The sequence below is a fragment of the Mesoplodon densirostris genome, chromosome 12 (genome assembly GCF_025265405.1).
Source record: "Mesoplodon densirostris isolate mMesDen1 chromosome 12, mMesDen1 primary haplotype, whole genome shotgun sequence".
Classification (NCBI taxonomy): domain Eukaryota; kingdom Metazoa; phylum Chordata; class Mammalia; order Artiodactyla; family Ziphiidae; genus Mesoplodon; species Mesoplodon densirostris.
The window spans coordinates 30,295,699-30,319,653 of record NC_082672.1 but is presented as its reverse complement, the minus strand read 5'-3'; the positions used below and the strand labels follow the sequence as shown (position 1 = coordinate 30,319,653).

Below are 23,955 nucleotides of genomic sequence, written 5' to 3'. Positions count from 1 at the left end.
AATAAAAATCAGGTGAAAGGAATTGACCCAATGGCTTTCTTTTTTCTCTAACAAATGATGCAAACTAAATATATGAAAGCCTCATGAAAGACTTTAGGTCAAGGCCTCAGGTGGCATGTAGCCTGTGAGAAACTGGGTAAGAATATCTTTTATTCATTTTCTTTTCTCTACTGTTTACCTCCTGCCAAGAAAACAAAATTATCAAGGGTAGCCTAAAAAGGGAGCAAAAATCACAATAATGCAGCCCAAGGTCTGTATGGAAGCGGGGAGAGGGGCACACCTCCTCCTTGCTGGTGATATTAGAAGATGAGAATGAATGCTGTGAATATGAACACCTCCTTCTCTCCTCTTCAAGTGCATAAGACCTGAGGATGTACATCTTTGGAAATGTAATTCTGGGGGGAAAGTGATGCATATACAACCTTTAAACAGATTAAAATTTGTGTACTGGACATGGTTTGCAAAACCTGCAAGGTATTTCATTACTATGTGCATGTAGGAGATGCCCACAGAATGGTCTCTGCTTATTCGGATCACCTCAAAGCTGTGGACTCCAGAACCAGTGGAGCCAGATACTAATCTTTCCACTGCCATTGTGATTGCTTTTCTTTGGAGTACACTAGAGGGTAATCTGTCTTTCAAACACACACACATGTCAATTATTATTTCAGGATTATCCATCCTACGCAGCCTTTGGCCAAAACCAGTATGCACAGTATTACTCTGCATCAACATATGGAGCATATATGACATCAAATAACACAGCTGATGGCACGTCCTCCTCGACCTCAACCTACCAGTTGCAGGAATCTCTCACAGGACTGACTAGCCAACCAGGTACAGATCTTCATCCAGGTGAAATACTTTTTATATGTTTTGCTGTATCTAATAATATGGAGAAAATGGGCATTTTAAAAACAAGGTTGAAAGCTTCCAGATAATTATGTTGATGTTTAATCTGTGCTAGTACCACTGATTTAGATGAGGCTTTTCTGGCATTCCAGAAAACTTTCTTTTAGGTGTGGGACAGTTAGGAGATTTTAATATCAAATGACAGAATACATATGGATATGGAGATAAAAGGTAAGTGGATCTTTTACCAGACTAATTATTTCATGGAGACCTTGACAACATAGAAAAGTGTAATAGTATCTTCTTTGGGTAAAACTGATAATATTTCCTTTATGCTTGAGAAACTGAATAACTTTTTCACCTTACGAGTCATCAGTAGCCCCAGCCAGTGAACATTTCCCACATTCCTAGGATTTTTAGGATCATTGATAGGTAGTTTAATATCTTTGTCTGATCAACACATATTTAAAATCCATCGTAGTCTTCATTGCCAGAAGCTTGTCTCTATCCTTATTAGAATTGTATTTGCTGACACATATTTAACACAGCTGAAGAACTTAAAGTTAAAAGCAAGTTTAATAGAGATTCATTGTAATCCCAATCAAAATTCCAGCAGGACCTTTTGGAGAAATTATCAAGATGATTCTAAAATTACAAGGAAAGACAAAGGAACTAGAATAGCCAAATAATTTTGAAAAATAATAACAAAGTTTGAGGACTCACATTGCCTGATTTCAAAATGCATAAAATATAATAATCAAGAATGTTTGGTATTGGCAAAAATGTTAGATACATAGAGCAATGGAATAGAATAAAGAGTCCAGAAATATATATATTTCTGGATATATTTAGTATATGTTGTGTATAATACATACAACATATACAATGATACAACATATACTAAAAGTTTGTTTTTTGACAAAGGTGCAAAGGCAATTAGAGAGAATGAATAGTTTTTTCAGAAAATGGTGCTGGAACACTGATATCCATATGCAAAACAAAACAAAACAAAATATAAAACAGAGCCTTGACTTGTAACTCATACCATATACAAAACATGTTAAAACTAAAACTTCTAGAAGAAAACATGCAGAAACTCTTTGTGGCCTTGGGTTACATAAAAATTTAATAGATATCACGCTAAAAACACAATCCATAAAAGAAAAGAAAAGATAAATTAGACTTCATAAAACAAAGAACTTCTGCTCTTCAAAAGACACCATCACAAGAATAGAAAGACACGCCACAGATTGGGAAAAAATACTTGCAAAACACATATCTGATAAAGCACTTGTATCCAGAATATATAAAGAACCATCAAAACTCAATAAGAAAATCAAAGTTAAGAAATTTTTTGTTTTTGTAAATACCACTTAGTATGTTCAAGAATATTTTTTCTGACTTCCAGTTATTTGCAAGATCCAAACTCATCTCTGCTTCTTTTTTGTCCTGCTTTGGAAGGGCAAGAAAATAGGGACACATGGTCACAATACTGTAAATTCTTTCTAACTGGACCAGTGGTTCCAAGAAGACAAAAAGCCCATTAAACAATTATTTATTGAGTGCCTGTTAGGTACCAGGCACTGCTGGTATTTCAGCAGTGAATATGTTATCTGCATTCACTTAGATTCATTTAGCTTCCATTTAACAAGCAAGACAAAGATCAAGAAAATAATTAAAATAGTATGAATGTTGAGAAAAGGAAAATGCTAGATAATGTGGGTAATATTAACGATGCGGGCCCCTCACTGTTGTGGCCTCTCCCGTTGCGGAGCACAGGCTCCGGACGCGCAGGCTCAGCGGCCATGGCTCACAGGCCCAGCCGCGGGGGATCCTCCCGGACCGGAGCACGAACACGTGTCCCCTGCATCGGCAGGCGGACTCTCAACCACTGCGCCACCAGGGAAGCCCGACAATGAAACATACTTTAAGCGACAGAGAAAATGCAATTATATTCATGAAATGGCAACATTCTTTCTTTTTGCTTCACTGTTATATATAGGGTGAATAAACAACAAGGTCCTACTGTATAGCCCAGGGAACTATATTCAATATCCTGTGATAAACCATAATGGAAGAGAATATTTAAAAAAAAGAATCTCAAAATATTGTCTCTAATCTCACTATGGACCGAAGAGAAAATTGTTAATAGGTGTACTAGACTTTGATGCCCCTACTATCAATTTCTTTCCCCTTATCTTCTTTTTAGACCCTCCCTCCTGTAAACACATAGCCCCTTTGAACCTCTAGTCCTCATTCCCTCTTTTTAGGCTTTCCACCTAACCTCCCTGTCTCTTAGCAGCCATATCTTATGTAGGGCCAGGATGAAGGGAAGGCAAGAGTTGCCTGGGGTGCAGAATGTAAGGGGGCGTTCATTCTCACAGCCCTTAAATTTTACACCCTTGGCACACTACCTGCCTTAACTTCCGCCCAGCCTAAATCCCATGTTCCAATTCTGTCCTGATCCTCTTTCAGTAAACACTTACATTTCATTAAGAATCTTATGTTAATTTAAAGAATGAGTGATTTCAGAATCCTTGTTTACAAGTGGTAGAAGCACTTTAGGTGGGGAGATATTTGATGTTCTCGTCACACTGTGAAAGGTGTTTCTCGCTGGTGAATGCACGGGGAAAACAAAGTAGAATGACTGTGTTCAGAAGCAAAACCACAGACTAAATATTTGATCATTGAGATATCAGAGACAGAGTGACAGGACTAGCAGAGTGTTTTGGAATTTACTAGAATTGAGCTACCAGGAATGAAAACCATTCAAATACCCAAAAATGGTTTATGCTGGGTAGAACTTTGGGTGGAAGATTGATTTTTCTAATTTCAATATGACCACAAGAGTTTCTATGCACGAAAGACACAGATGGGTACTCTCTATTAGCTAAAGAATAATCAACTTTCAGAATAGTTATTTTATTTACATTAAAAATACTAAACGCAGACATGTAGATATTCTGAGTACGTGACTTTGAATGTAACACATTCATATGTGACATTCTCATATTCAGTATCAGAATGCTGCAATTTCTTCAGCTTTCCACTGGTTGCTAATACCAACGAATATAGTTTGACATAATTGTCAGATCTTACGAGACTTTCCATTGAATTTAAAGAAGAAATTATTTCTACTTGTACCCATATTATTCTCTCAACCAAAATCATAACAATACACGTGTCTAGATCTTTAAGGAATTCTGTGACCTCAGACCTTCAGTCAAGGTAGTTTTAAGTTTGATTTTGCCTTTGCAGGTCTGGCATGCATCCAAAAAGTAAACAAGTTCATAACTATGGTATTTTTCTTTATTATTGATGAAATTTGAGGTATTTTGTTTAAGGGTATAAAGAGTATTTTCCACTGACTGGCTCTGCGTTTGGACTTAAAGCAGAGACCTAACAGTTAAATCCACGGTTTGTCATAAATCATTCACTGTTGACTTCTCCCGTGTTTAAAATGGAAACATACTTTATGTTCTATAAGAGACAGCTGGTTGCTCTGATTTAGCGATAAACCTAATGAAATAAAGTTGGATCTAAATATCCAAAACTTAGAAGGTGCAGTTATTCATTACTGTACTGATTAAAAGATAATTATTCAGTCATGTATAGTGTTAGCCCAGGAAAAAGCCTAGGGCAATGGGTAATGACTGATGTTATTTGGAAATTACAAATAACATTCAGTCATTTATTTTACCTTATTAGGTAATTTGACAATGTATTTAAAGAAACATTACCATGCTGATTAAGAACAGATATTTTAGTTCATTATCTTTGAAAAGATCTTTCTTTGCCTTTAACATAAAGGTTATCTTAGGTATATTATATTTTTGATTTGCATTCAGAATGTTTGATGACTGATAGCACATTAAGCTTAGTGATATTTTTATAGCTCCTTTTTAAAATTTTAAACATCTTTAAAATTAACTATAACTAGCAATTTGTAACAACATTCTGTAGTCTGAGACCTTGGCAAACATTTCAGATACATTAGCTAATTAAACTTTACAAGTGTTGCAGAAAAGTAAAGGATATGGTAAGATCACTCTTTGAAAAGAAGCCAGTTTCTTAGGCAGAACTCAGTAGACTTTCTAGGCCTCATGGCATTTCACATGAGGACAGGAAGGAAAGCAAAGTACTAATTCATTTCATTGAAGGCAACAAGAGGACTTAAACGGAAAGGACTGACCACTTTAACTTCTCTGCCAATTTGCATTTTCCCTACCTGCAGCATTACTGTACCCTAGTGCAATTACCTGAGTGAAATTGACAGAGGCACTGGAACTAACAGCTTTCTCCTTTAAAAAACAAATGTCAACAAATGTTTAATGACCAGTTGAGCTCAAGTTCCTGATTTTACCCTTTATCAGAAGAAAGGCTAGAACCTTCAAAAGATATGGAGGTCAGTTCATTTCCATCTGGGTGGTTGCTGTAGGAGCCCAAATACAGCACATGCCCGCTTAAGGACCTGCTCTTTTACTTTGATGTTTTCAGATGAATTCCTTGGCCCTCACTGTCACAGAAATTGTGTAAAGTCTGTGTAACTCTTTTGATTAGTAGAAACAGATATACATTTGACCTTTTTGTAACCTGCACAGACCAGTGCTATTTGGGAGAGGAAGTATTACCTAGTGGTTAAAGCGGGAGTTCTGGAACCATATCAACTTTTCACATACAGGCTATTTCATCTTGGTTAGTTAATTGAGTCCCACATGTCTCCAGTTCTCCCATTATTAAAAGAGGCTAATAAAGGGCCAAATTCACTGGGTAGAAGTGAAGCTTAAGTCATATATATGTGTGCGTGTGTGTGTGTGTGTAAAGAACGTTTCACAGTAAAGAGCTCTGACAAATCAATAAGAAAAAGATAACCCAATTTTTTTTAATTAGTCAAAGATTTAAACAGTTACTTCATAAAAAGTAGATACCAAATGAGTAAGAAACAAAGTATTCTACATCGTTACTCATCAAGAAAATGCTAATTAAAACTACAATAAGATACTACCAACCCCTACCATCGCTAATATAAAAAAGACTAGCAATACCAAGTATTGGCGAGGATGTAGTGCAACTAGAACTCTCAATGCCAGTAAGAGAGTGAATTAATACAACAACTTTGGAAAAGAGTGCTCAGTGTCTACTGAAGGTAAACATATGCCTTCCATTCGACCCAGCAGTCCCTCTGCCGGTGTATACATATAGGCATATGCTTAGTATATACATATAGGGATATGCTAGGTATATACATATAGGGATATGCTAGGAAGGGGAGCTTATGCCCACAGATATAAACAAGAATGTTTATAACAGCTTTATTCATAGTTGCCTAAAACTACAAATAACCCAAATGTTCATCAACAGAATGTATAAAGCATAGTATACATATGTCATGAAGTTCCAGCCACATTAAGGAAAAAACAAACAACTGCTCCAGGCTACAATGTGGGTGAATCTCAGACATAATGAACAGCGACTCTAGCCAAACACGTATTCCAATAAGCTTATTGAGACCCAGACACTTCTTATGACCAGACTTTTACCTTCCTCCTTCTACTCTTTTCACTCTCTTGCTGTGATAGCTGCTGACTTCCAGTTCATTTGAGTAGCTGAGTTGTTCCTGCCTAACCCCGTCTTTATGGATCCAGTCAACAATCAACCACCCATAACTGAGTACAGTAACTTTGGGATTTTGCAAGACTTTGTCTATTCACCTCTTGCACTGTGGCAAGAACGAAGCTGCCTGATGAGAGTTAACTCCTGAAAATTGATCTATAATGGATAGAAAGATAGGTCTTATGGAAAGTCAACCAAAAAACTTTTATAAGCTTAATAAATGTGTGTTAATTTGAATCAATATTTTATCTGAAAAAGAACATTTGATTGGCAGGACATAGTAACCTTAGAAAAATTCTGTTTTATAAAAATAATTGAAAATAGAAAACATTTTGTGTGATATTTTTAAAAAGTAGGTGTGTGTTTAAATACCCAAATCCCCAGCTAACGCCTATACAAGTAAGCTGAAACATGATTTACTATGACATAGGGCTATATTCAGCATCGTAACTAAAGATTCTTTTATTATGCTTTCTACTCTCATGCATTCGATAGCAGAAACCCATGCAATGAACTGTGCTAACAATGTTTTAAGAGCAAATAATATTTGGAGCACAGACATTTTTTTTGATGCTGTCCTGACATGCACAAATGTTTCCCAAAGAAAACATTTGACCGTTAGAAATTATTAGAGGTTAGCTATATAAACACTGTTTACCTAAAACATCTCAGAAAAAATGTTACCTAAGTGTGATCTAGTTTGTTCAGACGTGTTTATTTAGATTAATAACTGCTTGGCTGTCCTCATAATTATTTTATTTTAATTTTTATGATAAAGTATGAGAGTCATAACATCTTTACTTTTAAAAATTGTGTAACTTTAATATAGTTTGCCATTGGACTCTCCTAGACATTTTAACATTATGCATATGATTTAAAGTAAACATAAATCAGATTTATCTCAGTAATAAAAAAAGATAGCTGCTATTACCCAGGCTTTAGTATACAAAGAAACTGAGATCCAGAGAGATTGAGTAAAATGCTTGAAGTCATATAGTAAGTCTAACTCTTGTTACTTGTGAAGTTTTACTGCACCTCACTGTCGCCTTGGTGGGTTTATCTTAACACCCTCTCCTACAGACTTGCCACTGCTCTGTACTCTCCACCTCATAAGATGCTGCATCACTAGCTTTAGACGTGTCGGACTTTTGGGTATCTGTGGGACATGCAGAACCTAATTAAACATAAAGTCTGAAACTTAAGATTTGACTTGGTATGATGTATGGGTCTTCACGTAGAAAGTGACTGACCTATGAGAGGGTTAGATTGCCCACATGGTGTGGAGTGGGGAAAATGATCAAAGGATGGGAGTACTAAGTACCAGAATGTAAGGAATAGGAGAAGGAAAAGGAGTCCGTGTCTCCTAGACAGAGAAGGACTCATGAGAAAGATTCTAAAACATGCAGGGTTTCAGCTGCTAATGGTTCTGAGGAGGTGGTGTTGAAGAGGATCATACACAGCATAGAGATCCAGGAAGGTAAGGACTGAGTCTATCTATTATCGCATTTGCCATTTAGGTGGTTCTGGGGACTCTGGGTAAGAGTAGTTTTCTTAGAGTTTTGGTGAACTGAAGCTAGATTATGACAAATCAAATGTCAGGAAGTGGAGACAAATGTGCCGTCCAGTACTGTAGCCGCTGACTTCAGTCTGTACTAGCCCCATTACAAGGGCTTAATAGGCACGTGTGGCTAATACAGATTGAAGTCAGCTCTAAGTGTCATATACACACAGGATTTCGAAGACTTAGCATGAAAACGAGATTATGTAAATCATGTCATTTTTATATTTATTATATGCTGAAATAATAATGTTGTGGGTATATTAGAGCAATTAGCATATAGGAATGAAATTAATTTTACATGTTTCTTTTTACCTTTTTTAATGCAGCTTCTAGAACATTTAAAAGTATATGTATGTGTGGTTACATTCGTGGCTCACTTTGTATTTCTGTTGGACAGCACTGGTACACGCTGTTCTTTTAAGACGGGTCCTTTAAAAAGAAAAGATAGCAAACAGATAGCTTCTAGATAGAAATGCAAGGTCAAAGGGAAGGACTTTTCAACTTGTCTGTATGCCCCCCACCCCTAGAAACGGGAGAGATTGAAGGGAAGGTAAGAGAGAGTTTGAGTAGTGGAGCATGATTATTCTCTAATAGGTGAGGCACGGAAGTCATATTTGCAGGGGGAGGGATGGGATCTCATCCTCAGACATAAGGAGGTGACAACAGATCTAAATTTAGATAAATACATAGGTGGGAATAGAGATAGGAAGTTGAGGGCATCTGGAGTACAAAAGGTCTTCAGGTTTAATAGATCACATAGATCAAAACTAGGAGAAACCTGTGTGACCTGCAAAATTTTGACTAAATTAAAATTTTGTGTATTTGATTATAAATCTTTCTTGTCATAAGGAATTTTCTGTTGTAGGATTTGTTAAAATCATTAATCATGAAGACTCATACCTGATCTAAAAATGAAGTGCCGTCCTTGACAGTATTCATGTTATTTATAGGAGAGTTTGATACCGTGCAGAGCCCCTCCACACCCATCAAAGATCTTGATGAGAGAACGTGCAGGAGTTCTGGGTCAAAGTCCCGAGGAAGAGGCCGGAAAAGTAATCCCTCCCCGCCTCCCGACAGTGACCTGGAGGTATGTTGACTTCTCCTTAAAAGGTGTAATGTGATGTTTCATTTTATTGAATGATATATTCTATACCGTACAGTTCTGTAAAGTTTCAGACTTAAAAGAAAAAGATATATCATGAAATGAGTGGACCTACTATGAAGTAGGCATTTCACAGCTCTGAAATTAGAGATTTCATCCATTATAATGGCAAAACTAAAGAGAATAACAACTTAGTTAAAAATGCTCTATAAATTCTAGGCCTGAGATAGTTGCATCTTTTGATCCAAAAGACACAAACAGAAGGCACAAGCAGAAATTAGAAAAATAAAGCCATTGTTTGTGGGGTATTTATCTGAGAAGCACTCTTTCTGGGAGTACTAGGGTCATGAAAGATGTTTTTACATGGGTCAATAAATTTTAAAAGGTAAAATTAATCTGTATGGAGAAAAGAAGTTGTCATCAGAAAATAAGAAAAATTCCAATCATTTGATACATATGTTAAAATTTTTATACTTGTAAAAATTTCTGTGTGTCATTGTTTCCAGTTGGGACAGATCTTTTGAGATATATACATACTAAGCAGGTTGTTTTTTTATTATGAAACGTTAGAAGAAACTATTCTTAACCATAATGTGTTACTTCTTACACAGCTGCATATTTTAATTGTGAAAAAAAAAGTTAAATCTCCAGATTTAGTAAAGTCAAGTAATAGCCCTTGTACCTTTTCATAAGAGATCATTTCCTTGATGCAAACAACAGTAGCAGATTCAAATGCCTTCAAGAACCCAGCAGGTGATATGAATGAGTGAACTGGGCTAGGGGGCCAGCAGACTGGGAAGAGTGGGGAACACTGGCCCAGTCTAAAGGGACCCCTGCATCATTGCCACATGGACTGTCAGCGACCATTGCCACAAACCAGAAGTTTGTCTACTGCAGTCAGAGCCCTGAACTTCGTGTGAAATCTTCTAATCTGGAAATTTTAATCAATAATTTGAAATCGTTCAAAACACTGTGCAGGCCAAACAACCCATCTTATGACTTAATCTGACCCAAGGGTCCACACGTTACAATTTCTATTCAGGGATTGTTCATTGATTCTTTAAAATATTTTTTAAAATATAATTCTTTGCATGAATTAGAGAACTTCATGAATTCATGAGACATAAAATTTTATAAGAACACACTTCTATCATAAAGTCGAAATGTGTCTTTTAGGTATTAACTGCAAATACATATTTGAATGAATTCATTCAGATTAGGACACCGCATTTTTAAGCCTTATTATTTTTGTCACTCTTGCTCCTCAGGTTTTACAGGGGTTAGATTTGACAAATTTGGAGGAAAAATTAATGGAGTAGCATAGATTTCCATATAATGGTATCAAGATTCTTTCCAACGATAAAACAAGAGGACTTCTACTTGTAAAGAGAATTCTGTTTCCTTAGAACTTGATAATTCTTCAATATTTATCTTTTTTCTCCAGCGTGTGTTTGTCTGGGACTTGGATGAAACCATCATTGTTTTCCATTCACTGCTCACGGGATCTTATGCCCAGAAGTATGGCAAGGTAAGAAATCAAGAAATTTTACCCCAAGACACCTTGTTAGAATTTTATTTTAAATAAACTCAAAAGCCATTTAAAAATACCTTGTAGTGTTTTTATTGCAGTCTGTCAAGTCTGCTCTTAATTATTTATTTCCAATGGCTCATTGTTCTTTAACGTGAACTGGCAAATTTTACAGAACTTAATTAGAAATCATATTCTTTTTCCTTTCTTCATAATAACTTTGAATTTTCTATGTGAAAAACCAAGCTTATTACCCTCACATAATTATTTTAGAAAATGTTTTTGTAAATTGAAATGGACTTTAAACATTATAATATGTATATTATTGTCTAATAAGGGAACTTCAAGAAATTGTTTGAATTAATTTGTTGCACCAAATGTTGCTATGGAATGCCACTTGAAATAAGGAAGTAATCTTTTGTCTGACAGATCCTTTGCATTTATAAATATAAGTATTTTTTGGTAACTTAGAGGAAGCATATTATAGAGACTGGGAATAATACCCCGTCACACATACAAATCCAGAGGCAGATGTTCTCGTTACTTTCCTTTGTCTCTTGCCATTATTTTCATAGTCAGCTTGCTTCTTGTAACAGTGTTGTTATACATGTGTGTGAGTCTGTTTCAAAGAGTGATGCACCTGCAACAGGTTTTGCAGCTAGAAACACAGTTGTAGAGGCCATTTGAGTCTTTGGTTCTGTAGGACTCACAGTCTAACCAGAGTCAATTCACAACATGTTGGCCTGCCTTCAATTACTGTATTCAAAGTTGTATCTAACTTTGGTTCCTTTTCATATGACACAGAAGTGTCTCCCTTCATCTTTATAGTGTCACATTATTTCATAGGGTCTCATGTTAGCTCAACATGCAGTTTTTAACATCTTCTAGACTAGTTGTGATGAATTAATTGCACTCAAGCATTTCCTCCTAAATTTCACTCTTGGTGAATTTGCATTGCATTTGATTTTTAGTATAAGTAATGAAAGTTGCTAAACATATGAAAGGTAACAATTTTATTTAGTGACCATTCAGAAAAAGGACTCTTAGCTCTTTTATCACAATCATCATCATCTAAAACAGTGATCTCCAAAGCAGGATGTATGCATATGTGCCAGATATACACAAGGAGCTTCACTGAGATAAGGAGAGAAAATAACACACTTATACCCTGCAATTTCTATTCTTATCTGTTTCAATACATGTAAATGATTATAACTCAAAGAATATGTATGTAATTTATAAATAAATTAACTATACATAAATTTGTGGTACACACTCAAAATTCTATTACTGATAGAGCATACAGTCTAAAAAGTTTCCAGATAGTAATCTAAAGCATTTTCTTCTGAAATAATTTTGGCTTATGTGGAATACACAGTAATCCTATCGAACTGATTACAGTATTTTTGTGCAAATTTTCATATTAGATAAATGTTTAAAATAAACAGTCTAATTTGAACACACAAATCCAAATAAAGTTCCCTTCAAAATAGTCACCATTGGAGGCTATACCTAAATATCCATGTTGCTTCTATTATGCCAAATCATTGGTGGGACTCATCTTTCAGAATTACCTTTGGATTTGTAAAATATTTCCTGACTTCAATTCTTCATTCTTTTGTGGTAATTGTGATATTTAGAAGTAAAAGGATGATTGGAACCCAAGGCGATAAATAAAGTGCATGGTCAAAATGTCACTATATATATATATATATATATATATATATATATATATATATATATATATATATATACACACATATTTTTTTTCCCTTTTCGTCAAAAATACCTTAAAGTTTCTACCATCCCAGAAGTGAGCATGGCCTTCTATTTGGGATATGAAGGGGTACCAGTAAAGAAGCAGAGAGGTGGTAAACCATTAAAAAACAACATCAAATAATGAAGCTGCTTTTCTTGAGTGACTGATAAACTGGCTCTAAGAGCAATTCCAAAAGCAAAGTTCTCCTACTTCCCTCAGCAGTGGTACATCACTGAAATAACCCATCACGTCCCGGGATGGCCACCTGGTCATACGGCATTCATTTCACAAACAAGTTCCATTATTTTAAAGTATTGTCAAAAAGCTTTGTTTGCATAGAAAAGAGAGACATTCTCTATGCCTACAGAGGCTTAAAACAGCAGAGCTTGCAGAAACGGCAGGAAAAGTGAGGGGAAGAAGGAAACTAATGTTTATTTAATGCCCACGATGTGCCAGAATTAAGCATCACAACAATTTTAAGGGGTGGGTTCTTCTCCCCAATATGTACGTGAGGAAACATGCTCAGAGAGGGAATAAGATGTGTGCAAAGTCACACAACTAGTCAGTGGTAGAGATGACTCTTGGGGCCCTGGACTCTTTGACCTCAAAGCCCATGTCGTTTCTGCTTATAGAACATCACATGGCGTAGACGATTAAGCTACCATGAACACAATATACAAGTGACGTTTCCTGAAAGGAATAAGGACAATTAGTGAGGTACTGTGAAGGCAGTTGTGTGAGTTCTCCTTTAAGTTGGAATGATTCTAATTATCTTCTTGAAGACAATTGGGATAGTTTTCCATCAAAAGGGAAAACTTAAGAAATGTTCAGTGAAATAGAGTGCGGTAGACAGATACCAGGACCTCATGGTGGTGCAGAATTGGAATAGGATCAGAGGCACTGTGGGCAGGGTGTGGGGAAGATAAGCCTACATTTCTAGAACACCTACCATGTGGGAGCACCTGTGTTTGGCATTTCACAAGCAGTAGGGATGGGGGAGAAGGACAAGAGCCTTCGAGTCAGAGAAACCTAACTTTGAAAACCCAGTGCTGATGCTTACAGTTTTCTGACCTTGGGCAAATTACTTAATTCTTCCATCTCCATTTCTGTAACATAGGAATACTACTATCTATAGTGAAGGAGAAGTAAAGAGAATACCATGTTTAATAGCTTAGCAGAACACTTGATGTGAACTAACACTCAAAAATATTGTAACTGTGATTACTTTCACAAATGTTATCCAACTTAACTCTTATAATTACTCTACTGTAACGTATTGTGATCCAAGTTCTGTGGATGAGGAAACCTGGGTTATTAGTGTTTAAGAAACTTGACCAAGGTCGCAAAGTGATAAATGCTGGTACGAATATTGGAAACCAGGTCATTCTCATAACAAAGCTTTGTCCTTAATACTATTCTCTGCTAGTGGAAGGGGGCCTGCTGGAGTTGACCATGTTGAATAATGGTTTCCTCCAGGAAATTAAAAGAAATTAAAGGGAAAATGTTTTTAAGCTCTATTTTTTTCTAATCAAAATGAAAATTCCTTTATTGAGTTGCATGAAAAACAATTTAGATAACAATGTTTATTGAATGATTATTTATTTTTTAAAGTAATTTGATCATTGACTTTTTTCTTAATGTCAATAAGGAAATTGGTGTTGCCTTTTATCTAGTAAGACATTAATATTTTGGCATGTTAAGAAGTGGATAAATAAAGGATATTGTTATATGAGGCCCATCTTGTGAAGCTTGGGATCACATGTAGCTCAGGGGTCATTTGAAGGGGACACAGAGGGCATTGGGTAGTTGCAGCTTCACCACACACCATAAAATAAACTAGAGCTCCAAGGACAGATGTGTTCATCCAACAAATATTTACTTAGCACAGGTACACATGCTTCCTGCTCTCATGGAGCTTACAAGCAAACAAAGTAACTTCAGATTATGGTAACTGCTCTGAAGACAATAAAACTAGGTCAGATGGAGAGTGACTGGGCAGGTGACTGGGGAGGTGACATTGATGCTGACACCTGAATTACAAGAAGGAACTAGCCGTGAAGATTAAGGGGGAGAGGAGTGTGGAGGGGACCGTTCCAGGCAGAGGACATAGAAGGGCTCTGGGCAGGAGCAATCTTCCAGTGTTCTGGGAATATAAAGGAGCAGTGTGGCTGGAAGTTTGTAAACAAAGGAGAGTAACACAAGATAACACAAGGTAAAAACAAAGAGACAGGCAGGGGGCTGCATCAGGTTCAGTGTCTGCCGTAAGGCATTTGGAATTTATTCTAGGTGCAGTGGAAGTTGTTGTAGGGTTTAGGTTGAATTGGGGCCCGGTGGTTTAAGATCGGCTGCTTCGTGGAGAAAGGAGTTTAGAGGAAGAAGACCATTTAGGAGACTGCTGACTGGAGAAAGGCTTCTTTAACTTGAATGTGAGTCCCTGACCCTCAGGGATTGTAAAACCCAGAGTTTCGGATTCTGTAGGTCTGAGGTAGGGCCTGAGATTTCACCTTTGGAATAAATTTTCAATAAAGCTGATGGACCATGCTTTGGGAACCGCTAGAAAAGAGCATTTCCCCAACATTTTTCTTGGGAAAATGAGTTCCAAAATATGTTAATTGATAGTCTTTGTGGAAAAAAAACTCATGGCCAAATAAATTTGAGGAATACTTGAATTTTATGGCCATTCAGTATATGTTATCATCTTAAAGGTCCTGAGATGTTTTACAGTTAAGAATCCTTTGTAGGGCCTCCCTGGTGGCGCAAGTGGTTGAGAGTCCGCCTGCCGATGCAGGGGATACGGGTTCGTGCCCCGGTCTGGGAGGATCCCATATGCCGCGGAGCGGCTGGGCCCGTGAGCCATGGCCGCTGGGCCTGCGCATCCGGAGCCTGTGCTCCGCAACGGGAGAGGCCACAACAGTGAGAGGCCCACATACCGCAAAAAGAAAAAAAAAAAAAAGAATCCTTTGTAACCATGTTTAATTCCTCCATTCCTGAGTGTCTAAGTAATGACCTTGAGGACCGGCTGAAATGAGGTCTTTCTGGTGATCAGTTGACAATTCAGAAGGACTTTGCCAATAGCGAAAGTGACCTGGGCCATTATTTCTGCTGAGGAAAAAAAAGACCCCTGTACTACATAAAGTTTATCTGATCTTGAAATTGTTAATGTCTTCAGTCCTTTTAATTTCTCGGATCAGTCTTGTTTCCACAGTGTGCACTTCCAGAGTGTAAAGGTTTTGTATGACATAGTGATTTTTCTGTTCTTTTAACCAGAGAATCTTTTATGTTCATAGTATATCACACTGAGTATCTTTATATAAAACATATAAGGGCAGATCTGCTCTAGGTGAAATGTAGAAGTTGGGGGACTGGAGACATCCCATTTCCCTCAAGTAGACAATCCCTTCCCCCATTGTTCTCAGTCACCCCAAAAGGGTTTCCTGAGTCCTGCGGGTTGCTCAGAACACATTCTGTAAGGCAGTAATCCAGCTGAAGGAGCACCAAACTAGAGGTTAGGAGGAAGTCCTGTGCCTACAGGTACCTTAAGCTACCCATTTAACCTCTGAGCCTGTTTTCACATCTAAACATGGTTATAATCCATTTCCTTCCTGGAGTTACTGGATGGATTAAATGATATAATGTAAAAAAAAAAGTATAAAAGTAGCACTTAGCTCTGAAAACTATCATCCATGTCCTGTGGCGGAGAAATTTAATGCACTATTTCCCCCAAAAGGGGAAATGACAAAGACAGAAATCTCCAGACATGCAGAAGGTCAATGTTTGCACAAAGTGGTACTGCAGTGGCCTGAAATATAGTGAGCTGAGAGCTGGAAATACAACCACCAGTGGTGTAAAATCACGTCCTGCCATGACCACACCTAACTACCCATCTACCTATTTTTCTCTCTCTTCCCCACCTCCAACCCTGGTAAAAATAAACAAACAAGCAAAGAAATAAGTAAGTAAGTACCATTTTTGAGCTCTTGCTATGTGCCTGGCACTTTTCTGAGTGTCCTGTTAAATGCATTACTATCTCCTTCACTTTCACCACCACCCTATGTGATTGGTACCATGTCACACAGCTCGCAAGTGGTTTGGCCAGCCAGAACCCACTGCACTCTTTTGGTCTCATGTCTTTCCCCACCACCTATCAAAATAAAATTCATGGAACATAATAATATAGGAATGCCATTTTTATTCATAAATTTCTCTGCATAACTAACTTTTGTGTTTTGATTAAAAAAGAAACTTTAGAAAAATCCTGCTTCCGTTTATAAATAAATAATATTGTGAATTTTCCAAGGATCTTCCTAATATGTGATCACTTTTGGACCCTGTTCAGTTGTCAACACAACATGCTCTTTTCCCAAGCAGAACTATTGCTGGATATTTACCGTGATGGCAAATGAGGGATGTCAGTATTTGAGTTCTGCTGCCTGTGGAGCTGATGATGGGCTTTGCAGCTGAGCACCAGCTAGCATGTACACCTTTCAGCACTGCACAGCTCTAAAGTAGGAGTTTGTAAATTTGGCAGGACGCAGACCAGGAATCATCCATCATCTGTTAGAGTTTATGAAGATTATCTCTATTCCCTGATTAAATGTATATAGTATTTTACCTGATAAGTTTGAAGTAATTCCTCTTTGTTAGAGAGAGAAGTGAAAGAAGCTAAAAAAATTGTGCTTTAGGGATTTGGTTTATTTTGAAGCATTAATATGTCATGTGCTATGAGGCCATGATTCTCTAAAAGTCATTCCACAGGAAGGATGCAAAGGAAATAGCCCAAGTCAGGGAAAAGACTGAAGGAAAAGTGAACAGTTATGTTGCAAAACTGAAATCCAAGCTCCCAAAACTACTTGCTCATTTTAGACAACATCTTATATAAGAGGAGCACTGGAGAAATGATATGTTCATCAGGATAAATCCACTGGTTACTTTTATATTAAACAATCTACACACACTTATGTGGAAAGGCTTCTGAAACAGCACAAGCTATATTTTAAATGATGAGATTGTCATGAAGATAAGTACTGACTTATGTGTATGTCACCTAAAGAAAAGCAACATGATTTGCTAGAATGTGATTAGAATGAATCAAGTGTTGGAACCATGGATTGGAGGCCACTCTGATGGCAGCATGCAGGTGACCACCCCTCTGGGCATAATGGTTAGAGCATTCTGAATTTGGAGGGAGAAGGGGCCTGAGCTTAAATTCTATCTCCACTTCCTACTATGCATGTGACCTTGGGTAGTTTATTTAGTCTTTGTGAGCCTCAGTTACCTTTTATATAAAATGGGGAGAATAATAACTTCATAATTTGATTAGAAGGGTTAAATGAGTCGGTGCATTAAAACTCAGCACATTACCTACCACAGAGCAAACATTCAATGAGTGTAACCTGTTTTTTTGGTTCCAAGGAAATCTGAATGTTGAGAAACTGAACTTGGGGAAACTGGGTGTTTTATCAAAAAATGTATGTGTTGTTTCATCTCATAATGTGAGATACTCAGCTCAATGTTGTAGAGAAGAAGAGCGTAACTAGAGAGTGATCATGGGACATATAAATTGAATGAATGCAGAATTTACAAGTCTCAAAAACTTTAGTGATAGAGAACAGATTTGTGGCTGCCAAGGGGGAGAGGGGACGGGGAGGGATGGATTGGGAGTTTGGGACTAGCAGATGCAAACTATTATATATAGAATGGATAAACAACAAGATCCTACTGTATAACACAGGGGTCTATATTCAATATCCTATAATAAACCATAATGGAAAAGAAAAATAAAGTGAAAAAACTTTTAGTGTTTTTCATGGTTGCTCATAGTATATATGTTTAAGGGCACACATGCGTATGCATGTAAACATACTATAGTTGACCCTTGAACAATGCGGGGGGTCAGGGGCACCGACCCCCCATGAAGTCAAAAATCTGAGTAACTTTTGACACCTTAAAAACTTAACTGCCAATAGGCTGCTGTTGACTATAAGCCTTACTGATAACATAAATGGTTACCACGAATTTTGCATGTTGATGTATTATATATCGTATTCTTACAATAAATAAGCTAGAGAAAAGAAAATGTTATTATGAGAGTCATAAGAGGAAGTACATTTACAGTACTGTACTGTATTTATCAATACCATAACTTTGTCATCTGTTTATAAGGTGAATTTTCTGTCAGTACTTATGTCAGTATTGTCTTACATGATATAAAATACTGTAGATGTGATATGCATTACTAACACTAGACATCAAAAATGAAAAGATAATGTGAAAAAGAAATTCATATTTATTTACAGACATAACGATTCATGCACTGATAACAAAGCAGCGATGTGATTGCTTTATGGTAGCCTAAGTGTCATCAATATGGTTGCTTCACAGTAGCCTAACCTATACACTAATGAATGAATCATTGTAAAATTTTCATGGCACACAGTATTACAGTCATATTCTTAATACAGTATTGGAGACACAGTTACATTAAAAAAAAAAAAAAAAAAAACATTTACCTGTGATGATAGGCTGATATGCCGTTTCTCCAGTTACTAGAGAGGGGCATACTGTACAGTACTGTAATTCTTTGAAAGCAAAGTTATAAAACAGTAAGAAAGCTAACACATTATTAATTTTGTATGATATATCACTCACCTTATGCACACGTAAGAATAAGCTGTTCACTTCAATACAAGTCTTTGCACACGATGTTCTACAAGACGAAAACTTAGACGATGGTGATTATGGGAAAAAAACGTGTCATACAGTTCTTGCCGTACAGTTATTAGATTTTCACACGAAGACATTCAACACACATACACAACAGATAAGGTTATTAACTGTCTGTCATGATGATTTCTCTTCATTTGGTGGAAGTGGATCGCCATAAAATTCTTCATCCTCGGCCTCTTTACAATGAGCAGGCTGAGGACGAGGGGGAAGAGGAGGGGTTGGTCTTGCTGTCTCACCAGGCGGCAGATGTGGAAGCGATGGAGGAGGTGGAAGGGGAAGCAGGAGAGGCAGGCACACTCAGTGTAACGTTATGGAAATACAGCACAATTTCTGTCTGACTTTTTTTTGCTTTTTCGTTTTTCTAAAAATGTTTCTATATGGTACCAATGTTTCCACCGTTTGCTGTAGTTTCAGCGCCCATATCATAGAAGGGTCCACATCTTAAAAGAGATCAAAAGCAGTTTTGAATGATCAGAACCTTCTGCCAGACTGCCTAGTGTCATTTCGTTTCCTGGCGCTGCTTCTTCTATGTCTTCTTCCTCGTTGTCTGGCACTGGTTCAGATGCACTCATCTCCATCAATTTGTCCCCTGTTAATTTTTCTGGTGTGGTGTCTGTTAGCTCTTGAATTTCTCCAAGATCTATATCTTGAAACCCTTCGCCCTCACCTCTCTTTGCTGTATCCACCATCTCTTTCATGATTTTCTTGATTGGCTCTGTCGTAAATCCTGTGACGTCATGCACAACATCTGGACACAGGTTTCTCCAGCAGGAATTTATTGTTTCTGGCTTGATGGCTTTTAGGGACTCTTCTATACCAATGATGGCATTTTCAATGGCATAATCCTTTCAGACATTCATGATGTTCTCTGTTGAGGTTCTCTTTCATAGCATTGACAATCCTTTCCATAGAGTACCATATATAATGAGCCTTAAAGGGCCCTATGACCCCCCTGTTCTGGAGACTGAATTAGAGATGTTGTGTTTGGGGGCAAGTAGACCACTTTACAGTACCTTCAGTGTTGAACTCATGGGGTTCTGTGTAGCCAGGGTTGTAGTCCAATATCAAAAGAACTTTAAAAGGCATTCCATTACTAACAAGGTACTTCCTGACTTCAGGGACAAAGCCTCAATAGAACCAATCCAGAAAAAGTGTTCTCATTGTCAGGCCTTCTTTTTGTTCAATCAGAAGACTGTCAGCTGGTGTTTATCCTTTCCCTTCAAGGCTTGGGGTTAGCAGCTTTATATATAAGGGCGATCCTGATCATAAACCTGACTGCATTTGCACGAAACGGTAGTATTAGACTGTCCCTTCCTGCCTTAAATCCTGCTGCTATCTTCTCTTCCTTATTAACAAATGTCCTTGGTGACATTTTTTTTTTCCTGAATAGGGCAGTTTCATCTGCAGTAAAAACCTGTTCAGCAGATATTCTTTCTCCCCAATGATTTTCTTAATGGTGTCTGGGAACACATCTGCTGCCTCTTGGTGTGTGAAGCTGCTTCTCCTGTTATTGTGACATTTTTTAAGCCAAACCTCTTTGTTAAATTATCAGAGCATCTTTGCTGACATTAATTTCTCCAGCTTTAGCTCCTTCGCCTTCCTTTTGCTTTAAGTTGTGATTTAATGACTTCACTTTTTCTCAAATCATATTAGAATCTACAGGTATGCCTTTCTTGTAGTAATCCTGAACCCGCATCAAAGCTGGATTTTCCACCTGAGATAAAAAGGTATTTCTGAAAAAGAGCAAGGTTTCGAGCCTGCTGGTGTAACCACAGCGATGACTTCATGAATCTCCTTTTCTTCTTTACAATGGTCTTTACGCTGGATTTATTTATCTTGAGATGGAGGGCAACCACAGCTGAAGAACTTAAGCTATGGTACATATCAAGTAATTAAACTTTTTTTTTTGTCATGTCATGACTATTCTCTGCTTCTTGGGAGCACTTCTAGCATCACTAGGGGCACTTGTATGGGTCCCCTGGTGTTATTTAAGGTTTATGGTATTGCAGTAAACAACGCAAAATACGTGAGAGCTGCAAGAGGTCACTTTTTACTGCAATGTGCAATTTACTGGAGAAATGAACTGCTCACAAGGAGTTGATTAGCGTCACTTGGCATTTAAGCGGATACTTGTAACACTTGAGCTCACTGAAATAGTAACAGGAGGCGGCTATGAAATTACTACAGTAGTACAATATGGACTACAGTTAATTTCTTCAGTTATGATTTAATCCTGTTTGTATACATTTCTCTTGACTGTGAACGGTGCCGTGAACAGTCTGTGCGTGCATAAGTTTTGATCAATTTTAACTTTTTAATAGATTTGTGTGTATCTTATGGTATTAAATGATAAAATAGACTAGTATCTCTATATATTTTATGCATTCATGATATACCTAATTTAAATTTTTTTTGTCAATATTTCTAGGCTATGTGGTTGGTCTGGGAGTTTTTTTCAAATTATCGCAAATCTCCAAAAAATGTTCCAGCATATTTATTGAAAAAAAATTCCGCATATAAATGGACCAACAAGGTTCAAACCTATGTTGTTCAAGGGTCACTTGTACATATGTATGTAAAAGTAAAGCTAAATCAAAGACAGTGACACTTCTCAAGCTCTCATAGGGAGTTTGAGAGACAGTGAAACTTGAAATTAATATACAAGAAAGATAGGTGGTTATTCATTTCTTAAAAGCACAAACTTCTGGAGACACCTTTTATAACCTCCCTGAAGTTTCAATCTCCGTTTATGATCTTCGCTTATGAACATTCAATCTCACTCTGTATGACAGTCTCTAGTAAGTCAGAAAGAGAAAAATAAATATCGTATATTACCACATATATGTGGAATCTAGAAAAATGGTACAGATTAACCAGTTTGCAAGGCAGAAATAGAGACACAGATTTAGAGAACAAACGTATGGACACCAAGGGGTGGTAGGGGGCGGGGGTGGGGGTGGGATGAATTGGGCGATTGGGATTGACATGTATACACTGATGTGCATAAAATAGATAACTAATAAGAACCTGCTGTATAGCACAGGTAACTCTACTTCACTTCGCTGTACAGTAGAAACTAACACAACATTGTAAAACGACTATACCTCAACAACAACAAAAAGATAAATAAATTTTAAAAAAAACATTCAATCTCACATCTTGGATGTTGGAGGGAGGCAGATTACATTATTACCTTGCCTTAAATTTCCATAACTCATCATTAACTTGCCTTTTTTGAAATTCATGTCTCACTTATCTTTTCTACAGTCTTCCTCTACTATACCACCCACCTTTCTCCAAGTCCTAAGGCCTCAATTGGGTGGGTTCATTTGCCATCTCTGTCACTTTTCTCTCCGTCCTGTGCTTTCTAGCTCATCCTTCCATGGTCATTCTCACCATTCTCTTTTCTTCTCCCTTTCCATCCTGTTGCTATGCTATACTATTATATATTGTATAATATAAATATGATACTTTACTATTTTTTATTTTTAAACATATTTATGATATATTATGGGCTGGAAGCAAGTTCCGTCAATCCATAATCTCTACGATAGCAGTAGTATAGCATAGCAACTATAGTTGTAACATATTACTATTGCTGTAATTCCCCTTGAAGTATATTTAATCTGTTATTAGTTTAATAAATGTGGGTGAGCTTTATTCATTGGATTCTCTACTGATCAAAACAGTAGAAGCTGGTAGTGGTAGGTAAGCTGTGTGATGTCCCCTTCATGATTCTGATTACTTAATTTGACTACTGTTCAGTTGCAAATATGATGCTTACATCAAATACTTGGATTTTGAACAAATCCTTTTAATCCAGAGGAAAAACTAACTAGTTTCACACCTTTACCTGCTCCCTAGAAGGTCGTTGGCTGCATGACTAAGAAAAGAGGCACCATGGGTCCTCTGGTCCTTGAAGTTAAGTCCACAGATGATCTTTATGGAGGTGAAGGTGGGGTAATTCACTAATTCACTCTTACTCATAACTGTAAGCTATTTCCAGGGAAACCTAATTTCCAAGAAATTATACTGAGTCACCATGCTACTCAGTAATCAGACTGATTCAGGTCATAAGAGTCTTTTGGAAGCATCTCAGAGGCTTAACTCCTAGGAAACCAGAAGGCCATGCCAGCTCTGGTGTTCCCTAACCATCCCAGACCTTCAGGAGAGCTCTTAGACCAGTGCTTTTTAAATATTAACATGCCTATGAGTCACCAGGAAATCTTGTTAAACTGTATATTCTGCTTCAGTAGATCGCCAGGGTAGGGTCTGTGATCTGCCTTTCTAACAAGCTCCTAACTCAGTGCTGTTGGTCTGTGAGCCACACTTTGAGTAGAAAGATCTTAATCACTGATTCTCAGTCTTGTGTACATTAGAATCACTGGAGAGCTTAGAAATTACTGATGCATGTGTCCCACCTCAGAGAATATCTGATTTAATTGATACAGGGTGTGGCCTGGGCAGCAGGATTTTTCAAAGCTCCCCAGGTGCTTCTCATATGTGGTCAAGTTCAGGAGCCTCTGCCTCAGACGTCATCATCCCAGCCCTGGATGATGCTATCACCCCGCTTTTGCATAAAGCCTCATCATCTTTATGCCTCTTTTTCTCCATCAGGCTCACCTTGAAAAAAAACAAAACAAATCAAAAAAACCCTGCCCAACACTCTACCTGTACCTCAAGAGCTGAACGTGGCCACAAATCTCAAGTGGGTCCCAGCACTCCTGGGCTAACTCTTCCAGCTGATTATTTCAAACCTTCTCTCCCCTCAGCCCTTCAAAGTCCCCTCTCAATTCTGCACAAAACTCCTCCTC

The 23,955-nt window shown here is 37.4% G+C and overlaps 1 protein-coding gene across 1 annotated transcript in view; it reads left to right on the top strand.

Annotated features, from left to right (window-relative positions):
* The window catches only part of EYA4 (EYA transcriptional coactivator and phosphatase 4), a 59,162-nt gene that overhangs the window by 11,024 nt on the left and 24,183 nt on the right, over nt 1-23,955 (top strand). The window contains exons 6-8 of the mRNA XM_060114416.1: nt 672-855; nt 8,980-9,113; nt 10,573-10,656. Of these exons, the coding sequence (XP_059970399.1) occupies nt 672-855; nt 8,980-9,113; nt 10,573-10,656 (402 nt within the window). The remainder of the gene's footprint in view (nt 1-671; nt 856-8,979; nt 9,114-10,572; nt 10,657-23,955) is intronic.